This window comes from Sceloporus occidentalis, unplaced genomic scaffold (assembly GCF_023333645.1).
Source record: "Sceloporus occidentalis isolate IW3139 unplaced genomic scaffold, rSceOcc1.0.p SCAF_128, whole genome shotgun sequence".
In the NCBI taxonomy this organism is placed as follows: Eukaryota; Metazoa; Chordata; class Lepidosauria; order Squamata; family Phrynosomatidae; genus Sceloporus; species Sceloporus occidentalis.
In genome coordinates this window covers 786420-799022 of record NW_028317108.1, presented here as the reverse complement: position 1 = coordinate 799022, position 12603 = coordinate 786420, and the positions used below count along the sequence as shown (strand labels likewise).

Below are 12603 nucleotides of genomic sequence, written 5' to 3'. Positions count from 1 at the left end.
TTGTTTCAAAAGACTACATATTGTGTTTACGTGATATTGTGTATGGTGCTAGGAACATAGAGGAATGAATCTATAAAGAAATATGAAAAAATATGAAAACAATGAAAAAAATGATGTTGAATATATTCCTTGTGTGATGTATGGTGCTATAGACATAAAAAATAATAAATAATAATAAAAAAAAAAAAAAAAAAAAAAAAAAAAAAAATGAAAATATGAGCAAATATGTATATATAATGCCATTATTAAAATATTTTTACTTGGGAAAGTGTAATAATAAAAAATGAAGAAATGATACAAAATAAAATAAAAGTTGGGTGTGGAAAATAGGTCATTGGTGTTCTTATTATTTATTCTATTTCAATTTACATCGGGAGAGACCAATTACATATATGTTAATATATCCAGCTCAGTATTCAAACCTCCCTTCTTGAAAGTTTTTAATTTGAAAATCCATTCGGTTTCCCTTCTTGATAGATTGTCAACCGTACTACCCCCTCTCCAATTTGGGGGGACCCAATCTATCCCTATGATCTTTAAGGTATCTAAAGAGAATTTTGGGCACATATTACAGTGTCGGGGGACACTATGTTTGATATCCTTGTTTTTAATGTTCCCAAGATGTTCTAGTATTCGTTCTTTCATAGGCCTTATCGTTCTCCCTACATATTGTAGCCCGCACCCACATTCTAATAGATACACTATGTTTTTAGTCACACAATTAATGAAGTGTTTGATGGTATATATTTGACCAGTTGATGTGCCTATGAATTGATTCGTTTTTCTGGGGAGTGATATACACATTTTACAATGGCCGCATTTATGAAACCCATTTGGTTTCCTACCTATAAACATATTGGGATTCTGTACTGTTATTTGTTTTGGAAGGACACTTGGGGCCAATACCGTTTTTAACGATCCTATCTTTTTAAAAATAATTTGTGGTTTTTCTGGTAATGTCTTGCCTAAAATTTCATCGCTTTTTAATATATGCCAATGTTTATTAATAATTTGCTTAATTTTGTTGGCTTGGGTGTTGTATTGTGTGAGAAACGAGAAACTGAAGTCCCTCCCCTTCGGTGTGTCGAAGGACCTATTTTTGTTCCCCAGTAGTTTCTGTCTGTCCACTTTCTCTACTTCACGGAGGCTGTTCTCTAGTTTATCTTCCGGATAGTTTTTCTCTAGAAATTTTTGTTTGATCTCCATAGCTTTTAATTCAAAGTCCTCCCTTTTTGTACAATTTCTTTTTACTCTCAGGAGTTGGCCCTTTGGGATGTTGTTGAGCCATTGGGGGTGGTGGCAACTCTTATAATTTATATACCCATTCCTGTCTGTGGGTTTACTGTAGTTTCTGGAGCATATCTGATCGCCGTCTGAGAACAACTCTACGTCTAAAAACTCGATTTGTTGTTCCTGTATATTTGAGGTAAATTTTAAATTAAATTTATTGTTGTTGGTGTATTTAATGAATTCATTAAGATCCTCTTCTGACCCCTTCCAAATAATGAGAATATCATCGATATATCTCTTCCAAAACACCAGGTTTGCACCGAACGGATTGTTATTCCATATGGATTGATGTTCCCACTCTGCTACAAACAGATTTGCGTAGCTCGGTGCAAACCTGGTGCCCATCGCAGTCCCGCATAGTTGGAGGAAAAAATCGTCCTCGAACCAAAAATAATTGTGTTTCAATATATAATTAATACACTTCAAAACAAATGATTTTTGTAATGGGTTCATCTCTGTGTCTCTCGATAGGGTACTATTTATCGCTTCCAAACCCTGTTCATGGTCTATGATTGTGTAAAGCGAGGAGACATCCATTGTGGCCCAGAGGTATCCTGGGGACCATGTAATGTCTTTTAGTGTATTGAGAAGGTGAGTAGTGTCCTTAAGGTATGCCGGGATTCTGGGGACGTATTTCTGGAGAAAATAATCTACATACTCCGATGTATTACATGTAACCGAATCGATCCCACTGATAATAGGTCTCCCTGGCGGCTCCTTAAGATCTTTGTGGATCTTAGGGAGGAAATAGAAGACAGGAAGTTTAGGGTGTTCTTTTTTTAAGTAATTAAACTCCTTTTTATTTAGGATGCCTTGTTCCAGGCCTTCCTCCAAAATGTTGTATAGGATACTACTGAAATCCTTTGTGGGATCCTTCCCTAATTTCTTATAAGTGATAGTGTCATCTAGGATCCTTCTTGATTCCCTTATATAATAATGACGGTCCATTATTACCGTCGCTCCCCCTTTATCCGCCTGTTTAATCACTATATCGTGTTTTTCCTTCAATAATTTTAGTGCCTCTTGTTCTTTTTTATTTAAATTATATGATTTGGTTTTGTGGCCCAACTTTTCTAGGTCTCTTAGTATAAGGTCAGTAAATACTTCTATGTGTTGACTTTTTTCGTTCTGTGGGAAAAATTTTGATTTTGGTCTGAGGTCGGTATGAGAGAATTGTTCTACAGTGATCTCACTATTGGTGTCTATTCTTTCTGGTCTACAAAAAAACCTTTTTACGGTCAACTTCCTCAGGAATTTTTGGGCATCTAGAAACAGATGAAATTGATTCGGACCTTTTGCCGGTGCGAATTTCAATCCCTTACTTAAAAGACTTATTTCATTTTGTGTCAATGTGGCAGATGATATATTGATAATACCTTCTTTTTCTGGATCTAATACCTGTTCGTCTGGTGTCCCCTTCCCTCCCCCCCTCTGGCCTCTTGTTCTTTTGTGTATTTTCTTTTTTTTTTTTTTTTTTATTATTATTTATTATTTTTTATGTCTATAGCACCATACATCACACAAGGAATATATTCAACATCATTTTTTTCATTGTTTTCATATTTTTTCATATTTCTTTATAGATTCATTCCTCTATGTTCCTAGCACCATACACAATATCACGTAAACACAATATGTAGTCTTTTGAAACAATTAAGTACCTATGGAAGGAGGAAAAGAAACACACTGTTTAGTACACCATTTAAAATATTCACTAAACAAAAAGTTTTTTATATACCCGAGACAATTTAAAGAAACATCTATTTAACAACACATTTTTCCATATACCCAAGATAACATAAAGAAGTAAGAGTAACATTTTTCTTCGCGGATGTAATATCTTCCCCCTCTCGGCTTTCATTCTCAATATCCAGCACGATCTCGTATACCTAGAAATAGGCAAAGATACATGGGTAACGGGATCTGTTGCGCCCGGTGGTCCCCCGCTTGCGACCCGGGGTGTCTCCGGTGCCGCTGGGTGGCGTGGGGGGGTCGGTCTGTGTGCATGGAGGGGTGCGATCTTGTGATAATGAGGTTTTTTTACTTACCGATATCTTTCTATGGCACGTATCTCCACGGCGTACACGGAGGGTCAGAAGGGATAGACGTAACGTCGATGACGAGGCACGGACTGACGTCAGACGTAGGTAGACCACGAGGACGCCCGGAACATTTAAAAAGAAACACACAACAAACAAGGAATACTCCTGATGAAGTCTATTTGACGAAACGCGTTGAGGATTTAAGGATTTTATAGAGCTCTTTTATTTGGATCTTTTTTTATGGTTTTTAAACACCCCTGAGGGGATATTTGCTACACCTTTTTATTATTTTGGCTTAAAGCCTATAAATAAATACATTTATTTGGAATATAGTGTGGACTCACTTCCATTCCATTACAAAGCACCAACTCACATCCGGGGAATACGGAAAAGTGTCCCACAGCACGGAGGAGGAACACCAGGAATACACATCTGATGAGCGCGATACCCTTGTGATAAGTGTAAGTGTCTCTCTATATTTGCGGGTCACACTTTTGTTAGACACTACACCATTGTGTTTTTCTACGTGTCCTCTGTTTCCTTGCATATTTCCGTTATACATCTACCCGGAGGACTGGATGTCCTTTTGACGCCTGAAAGTTCACAAAAAGTGTGAGTGCATGACTTAGCCGTATAGCGCCACTCTTTGTATACAATACTACGCAATCATTTGTTTTTTCTGTTTTATTTTTCCGATTTTCCGATTTTCCCAACCGGTATACACAAGCGCCCCCTAGTGTCCTTTTTTCGAGTTAAGTGCCAGGAACAGATGACCAAACACACACACCAACACAGGCTCTGTCACACCAACACCCAGACACACACACCAACACAGGCTCTGTCACACCAACACTCAGACACACACACCAGGACAGGCTCTGCCACACCGACAACCAAACATACACACACACCAGGACAGGCTCTGCCACACAGACACCCACACACATCAGGACAGGCTCTGCCACACCCACATCCAAACACACACACACACCAGGACAGGCTCTGCCACTGTTAGCAATCACACTCCTATCATGCCAAGTCAGCCAGTGTATGCTGGTACAGGGTGGCTGTAAGTGATGGGCAGACCCCATACTGCTGGCAGCATCAATAGACAAGGGGGGCAGCTAGCTAGGTTTCAGCATGTACTGGCTGACTTGGCATGATAGGAGTTTGATTACTAACAGCAATCAAAGTCCCATCATGCCTAGGTTCCAGCACTTACACATCCAACCAGTAAATGCTGAAACCTAGGCATGATGGGACTGTGATTGCTGTTAGCAATCACACTCCTATCATGCCAAGTCAGCCAGTACATGCTGGTACAGGATGGCTGTAAGTGATGTGGAGACCCCATACTGCGGGCAGCATCCATAGACAAGGGGGGCAGCTAGCTAGGTTTCAGCATGTACTGGCTGACTTGGCATGATAGGAGTGTGATTGCTAACAGCAATCACAGTCCCATCATGCCTAGGTTCCAGCACTTACACATCCATGCTATCACACACACACTCATTCATTCATATACTCATTCATTCACAGATTCATTCCCTCAATCACACATTCTCATTCAAACTCCCTCCCCACCCCTTACCTGCACTGCAGCTCCTGGACGCTGCTCACAGACTTCAGCAGAGGGCGCATACATCTATGCACAGACATGTAGTCCATTTAATCTGTAATAACTGACAACTGCTCAGATGATCTTTAGTCATAATATAAACACAAGCCACATATTAATAGCCTGATTTATACTTTTTATGCCGACTATCAGTTTTAATGGGTTAACTACATTTCGCCCTCACAAACATGGCAGCTTCTTGAGATGAGGTACAGATGGCAGACCGCGGGAGGGCACTGGGTGTACAGAACGGCACTAGAAGCATGAAATAAATATGTAAAAAAAGTATTTGTTGTTCGGTTTTGTATATAATCCGGTCCCTCATCTGATCGCTGCACAGACACCAACATGTTTAGTGTGGCTGGTAACAGGCGGTGACCCGCCAACACGTCCTCTTCATGCGGAAGCTTTGTAATGTGTATATATATATATATATATATATACACACACACACAAACACACGAGACCAGAGCTCTCCTCATTCCACGGTAAGCTGGACGCTGTCACTTTGACCGTGATGATCGTGTTTCCGTGCTGAAAAACATCAAGAATATTACCTTTTATTCATACAGCGCTAACAATTTGTGCATATAGCCCTTCATATAGTCCATACATTCAAAGAGTCTGACAAAACTAAAACCGACAGATTAAAAATGATCATTTACGTTAAGTAAATAGAGACCGGTCCGTAAACTTACAGTCTAGAGGATATTTCGATTCAATGGCCACCATCCTAGATCAAAATGCAAAAGTTAACACATCCACCACTTTTGCTCCGGTTGCCCACCGACTTGATGAAAGGTTACATATTATGTTTAAATAATTCCATAATTGGAACCCTGCTATGTGTACCCAATAAGTAGACACAACTACCTTGAACTGAGTACAGCAGGAATGAACAGTTTATTGTTGTAAAACATAGACTGATATAGCCACAGAACTTCATTAACATAAATTAACATTGATAAACAGGTAGACAACCCAACCTTTAATCCCCTTTAGCTACTGAATATCCCCCTGGTAGCCATCCTGTTAATGATCTGAGTACCTTGGGCCCCTGTATGACAGGTAATTCTGTCACAGGGATTAATACATATTATTAGATATCACATTTTCTTAATTACTCTAGAATGTCGTGAAGAATCTCCCACTAAGACAAACGTAACTCACTTCCTTGCATACATGAAGAGTCCAAAGCTGACGAGAATCACAATCAAATAGACGTTTGTGGCCTCGTTCCATGCCTCGTGGACGGAATAATCGATGGTTTCATCATCTGCCATCACGCCGTATCCTCCCGCCATCTTCTGCAGAACAAGAAGAGAGCGAAAAGCATCAGTAAAGGTAAAATAGGCTATTGGTAGAGATCGGATTCTTTACGAAGTAAGGCGGTTTAAATCCCAGTCTGTCGATGTACGCTGCGCAGCCCGCCGGGTCCCGCAACACAAGGGTCTTGCTGTTAGCAAAACACTATCACTGTTTGATGTAGCGCCATCGTATTCCGCAGCGCTACACAATGGGCACAGAGCTCCCTCTGGTGGAGCCAGGCAGGAATGCACCATCAACCAATTCCCAGAGCTCCCTCTGCTGGAGGCAGGCGGGGATGCACCCTCACCCAGTTTTACGGTACCGTTTTAGTTTATGGGACGGTTCCCCCGCCAGACTCTCAATTTACATGCGTGAGATCAGAGATTATTCGGGACATTAAAAAGGAAAATATAGCACTGTGGGTGCAAGAAGCGGATATATATATTAATGGGATTGTTAGCAAAATAAAGCTAATATATATATTTTTTTATATATATATATCCACTGAAATGCAGAAAGATAAAAAGAAGCTACTTCTAAAGTTGCGATGGAAACATTCACTAGGTCACAGGAGTAACTTCATGTATCCTTTACATATTAGGTTGAGATTAAAGTTAGGTAGGATACACTTTTAATGTAAATATCTTTTCAATGCATAATGCCACCTCCATACAGAAAATAAATTGTGACTCCCAAACACCCAAGATGAAATGTACACTCACTAGTAACGTATCCAGAGCATCAATTAATGTCAAAGAAAAACTGAAAGACAAAAACAGAACGGTAGAGAGAGAGAGAAAGCTTTTTTCACTGATTTTTATTTGGTAAAATTTATGTCATGCCGGTCACTACTTAAGTGAGTTATATTTTACTTTCTATCTTTCTGCTCCAATAACCCCTTATCTCCTATATCTGCCCCTGTCCAGTATGTAACTCTCTCTATTACAGCTCTCATAGCCTGCAATACCCATCTTCATATTCCCCACAATCAACTAAATTTATTCTGGGTGACTAACATTCCTTCTTCATTCCTATTTAATCTTTCTCTATTGTCTGGTACTCTCCTACAATATTCGGCAATTTACTACTTAATCATGTTTTTCTCGATCCAGTCTCATCACCTGCCCCACGTATCTTGTCCATCACAGGTAAGAGGTCGCAACTCATCATACGGGAAGGCATTCTCCAGGTAATTGTTGTAAGCGTGATAAAACATGGACTTCACTCGATCCCTGAGGATGACAAAGGAAAAAAGAAACATTAATCGCCGAATGTTTAACTAGACTCGGGCAGAATAAAGGTATTTGGCGGTACTCAGAGGCGTATCTACTGAAAATAGCGCCTATGGCAAGCACTGAAATTGCGCCCCTGTCCAAATAAAAACCCATTTACTAGCCCCTGCTGCCTATATATATATATATATATATATATATATATATTAGTCCCTGCTGCCGATAGCGGGTATAGATCAACACGCAAACCCAGATCAATTGAAATTCACTTGTGATCTCAGCACTGAAGGTATATATCAAATAAACAGAATCAGACATACAAGTCCTGTATTTGCAGGTATACAATAATAATATATGAAACGTAGCATCGCAGGTATAGATCAACTGAATAAGACATATTAACCCTGTATTTGCAGGTACACATAAATAATGTATGGAAACATAGCATAGCAGATATGGATCTACAGCATAACACAAAAACCCAGCTTTGCAGGTAAAGATCAATTGGAATTCACATAAAAACACGGCATTAAAGGTATATTTAAAACCCCCTAAATTACAGGCATAGATCACAGGTTGCACACCGCAAAGCCAGCCCTGGCGTCCACACTGCCGACATAGAACCTGGCCAGCACCCAGATTACACACATAAGATTTGCCATCTTTGTCCCCAAATAGCCCACCACAAGTCAACTTTGTCCCCAAACAGTCCGGCCAGTGCCATCTTTGTCCCATATACACCCTGCCTGTGCCATCTCGGTCCCCAAGGCTCAAACCTCCTGCTAGTGCCATCTTTGCCCTTCCACAATTATACATCTATGATACACAAACACTTTTACAGTCACTCACTAATTCACACTTTAATTCAGAGAACTCATCCACACATTAACTCATGCTCTCCCTCATTCAGACAATTCATCCACACATTAACTCATGCTCTCCCTCATTCAGACAATACATTCACATATTAACTCATGCTCGCCCTCATTCAGACAACTCATCCACACATTAACTCATGCTCTCTCTCATTCACTCAATGCATCCACACATTAATGCACACTCTTTACTTATATCTACCCCCCTCCCTCATCACTTTTTAACCCCCTCCCTCCCTCATCACTTTTTAACCCACCCCCTCCCTCACCACTTTTTAACCCCCTCCCTCCCTCCCTTACCACTTTTTACCCCCCTCCCTCCCTCCCTTACCACTTTTTACCCCCCTCCCTCCCTCCCTTACCACTTTTTGCCGGCATATTGCGGCGCTCTGCATGAAATGCCGGCACCGGGATGGGGGTAGAGGGCTCGTGGAGGAGAATGAGGGGCGCCGAGCGGTTGCTAGGCACCCCTCTCTCTCCTCCGCATCAAAAAAAAAATAAAAAAATGCCGGTGAGCGGCATTTAAAAGCCGCTCACCGGCGCCCCCCTTGGGATGGCGCCCATGGCACGTGCCATGGCTGCCATACCCTATATACGCCTCTGGTGGTACTACAGACACCCACAATGACGACTCCGGTAGGAGCCCCAACACCGGCCCATTTAAACATAAAGGAACGCGGTCACCGGCAGCGCCATCTCTACCTGTAATGCGCCGCATCCTGCTCACTAAACCGGCTCTCCTTGGCATTCTGTACCGGCGGCAGGGCGACCACGAACCCCAAACACACAGGGAGCAGGAGCGGGTTCATGTCCTGTCACTCATACCGGATTCCCTCACAGCATTCTGACACAACGTCACTTCCTGCTTCCTGCTCAGCTGGCGAGAAAAGAGCATTGTGATTGGTCCACGCATTCTAGCGGCTGAATGCTCGCTCAGTATTGGTCAGAACTGATGACACGTCCTCCCAATTGCAAGGCGCATCCGCCATCTTTACTCCTGGCAGCGATTACGCTACTGTTTCGTGATCTGTCGCTTTTTCATTTATCTTTTTTGCGTACGGAACGGAATTCGTGTGGATTCTCATAACACTGTCTATATGTTTATTATCTGAAGCAAAACGATTGTTGAATAAAATAAATATTGTTTCCAATATATAATACTTTATCCATGCTCACTCACCCTTACACATAGACATTCATGCTCACATACACTGTTAGAGACATTCATGCTCCCTCACCCTTACACATAGACATTCATGCTCACATACACTGTTACAGAGACATTCATGCTCACTCACCCTTACACATAGACATTCATGCTCAAAATATATTTTCTGTAAGATATAACAAAATATTTTTCTGTATGATTACGTGTGATGTAAAGTGGAATAGCCTCTGGGTTTAAGTCACTTAAATGCAAAAAAAAACATGTCAGTGGTGACATTAAGTCACATAAAAATGATGTATTTCCAATCTTTAATCAATGTGCATTGCTATAGAATGCTTGATTCTTGTTTTTGAATCCACACAAGATATGAAATCTGAGATCGGTCTAAGCTTTTCCTTCAAGCATGCGAGCACGGTTTAATTGTTTTATTATTCAACATAAAATTTCCAGGTACTTAAAATCTAAATTTGTAAAATATAGCAAGGAAAAGGTATTTTTGCCAAATAGTAAAAGGAATTTTATTGGTGTAACAGTGCTATCCGCGTCAGGTTGGGTCTCTACTCTCCCTTGTTGAATTTGTCCTCATCAGTGTTCAAAAGCAGAGGAAATCTCCTCCCTGCGCAGATTCCAGATCTGATTTAGAGCACGGTGGTTGCCCATCAGACGGGACTGGGGTCTACTCGTGATCTTTTTCGTAGATACCAGTGAATGAAAACCACCAGCGGTCCCATAACCATTACAATGGCCGCACTCATTATAACTGCCACTAATGTTGTTTGAGGGATCCGGATGAATGAGGCGTTCTGTAAGTCTACACTTGGGGAGTCAGATCTTACGCATGAGTTGTCTTTTCCATTATATTCGTATAAAGGGGAACAGGAAGTGCAATTATTGGCAGACGACCCTTTACACGTAAAGCAGGATGGGTGGCAAGCGGCACAAGAACGAACAAGGTGAAAGCTGCTGGGCTCTGACACCTCCGCTCTCTGCGTAAACTTAAAGTATTTGGCAGGGCAGTAAGATAGACAGAGCTTTCCAAAGGTATAATATGGTGCCAAACATTCTATGCACGACCCATTTCTATCCCGCCTCAGACACTTTCTCATGACAGACTTCTTGATTTTCCTGGACATCATGTGTTCATCTGTCCCGTACAAAATCAACGTGACGTGACGTAGAAATCCGTGGTTGGTGTATCTTCCTCTGTTCCTAAATTCTAAGGTCCAAAGGCCCAATGGATTTTCATCCCAAGATTGTGTGGTCATGAAGGACCAATCTCTGTACCCATCAGTGCTGGTATCATGTGGTCTCTTGCCCATCAGCACAGAACGGGTGCCCATAGGACTGGTAAGATAGATTTCCAGGTCACCTCTGCGACTGTAGCTGAGGGACATTTTTGCTTGGACATGCTCAAGGGATGTTATGTGATTGGGGGACCCAGAACAGGCAGTGACATTGTAAGTCAAAATCAGATCTGAATGCACTTTTTTGGGGGTGCTCACAATTGTTATGAGGCACTTTCTTTGAGGCTGCGTTGTCTCCCATGTTTCGGCCAGCTCCACTACTCGTCCAGCATGCAAAAGTCCGTAGCCGAAAAAGTGGCTCACTTTTCTTCCCACTCCATTTATGACCCAATCGTCAGCCATTAGGTGGGCAGGACTGGACGCTCTTACCACGATATGTTGTATATCCCTCCATGTAAGAGCTGGGTTTGCCTCCAATGCCAAAGCAAGGATCCCGGCAGCAAGTGGAGTGGCGGCTGAAGTCCCGGTGTGTTTATCTGTACACGTGTGGCGTATATCAGTGGTGATAAAAGTCTCTTCCTCACCACCACCGCTGCTGTAAGTGCTTGTAAGTTTGCATGCACACGCCTCACTGTACCAAGGGACTGTTCCATGATTTGTGACACCCCCAACAGCAACAGTGTAGATACTGTTGGAGTAGCCATTACTGTTGCAGTTGTCATTCCTGCCACCGTTTCCAGATGCCCAAACAAAGATAGATCCAAGGCCACGGCGGCCATTTAGTATTCCTTTGTAAAACGCCTCAGAAGACAACACTCCTGGTCCATCCAGTACCTTTCCATCATCAGTGGGACCCCAGCTGGCGCTATAAATGTCAATATGCTGTGGGTTAAAACTCAACGACTGAGCTTCAACAATGTCTGTGACTATCCCATCCAGCATTCGCACACCTCCTATTCTAGCGTTGTATGCTACTCCAGCGCCGCAGATATCATTATTGGCAACCGCAGCCACCTCGCCTGCACAGCGGGTCCCGTGGTTGTTCTCATTAGATGAGTTATATCGGGGCTGAGGGTCAGGATCGTCGTCATTAAAATCATAACTCGCTTCCGGATCATAGTTTAATGCGAGATCGGGGTGGTCCTTTTCAAGCCCATCATCCACAACGGTCACCACCACGCCTCGTCCGGTATATCCACGGTTCCAAGCAGTCTGGATGCCTAAGTCAAGATTTTTACCCAGGTACCACTGCAAACTGAAGAGGGGGTCTGTGGGAACCATATCAGGCTGTCTTTTCTCCCTTCTCCTCAGCGTCTGCTGCTCAAACCAGCTAACCTTGGGTTCTTTTTTCAGTTGAATATTTCTACCCCAGTGAGGGCTGAAGGATTTCCTTTGAATGCCACGATGAGATAGATGGTAGAAATCACTGCCAAGCACCACCTGCCCAAGGTTGATGAAACCGAATTTCTGTGCAATACGTTCTGCCTCTACAGAGCCATCAGGTATGTGCACAGCCCAGCTATTTGTGTAAATCTCCAAAGTAAAGATCACATGGATCAGAACAGTAACAACGCAAACCAGAGCTATGCTCCTCATCTTGTACTGTCAGCTTACAAAAGCATCTGTTGGCCTAACGGCCAGTGCTTTTATAACCTACACTATGTCACAGTAGAAGGGCGTGGCACATCTGTTACATCACAATAGCAGGGCGGGGCTCGGAACTCTCAGCGACAAGCCGGCTAGAAAATGCTTACAGTTATGATTTCAATATATAATTCTGAACCAGTAGCGTGTGATATATATATATATATATTATAAACACGGTA

At 42.1% G+C, this 12603-nt stretch overlaps 1 protein-coding gene across 1 annotated transcript; it reads right to left on the bottom strand.

Moving 5' to 3' along the window:
• Window positions 1-6116: 6116 nt before the first annotated feature.
• On the bottom strand, window positions 6117-12373 carry LOC149281711 (proprotein convertase subtilisin/kexin type 4-like). Its single transcript, XM_089499034.1, has 5 exons — window positions 11244-12373; window positions 10647-11033; window positions 7380-7490; window positions 6981-7020; window positions 6117-6257 (listed from the first exon to the last, which is right to left on the bottom strand). Exons 1-5 carry the CDS (start codon window positions 12371-12373, stop codon window positions 6117-6119), a joined length of 1809 nt encoding a protein of 602 aa, XP_089355160.1.
• Window positions 12374-12603: the final 230 nt, after the last annotated feature.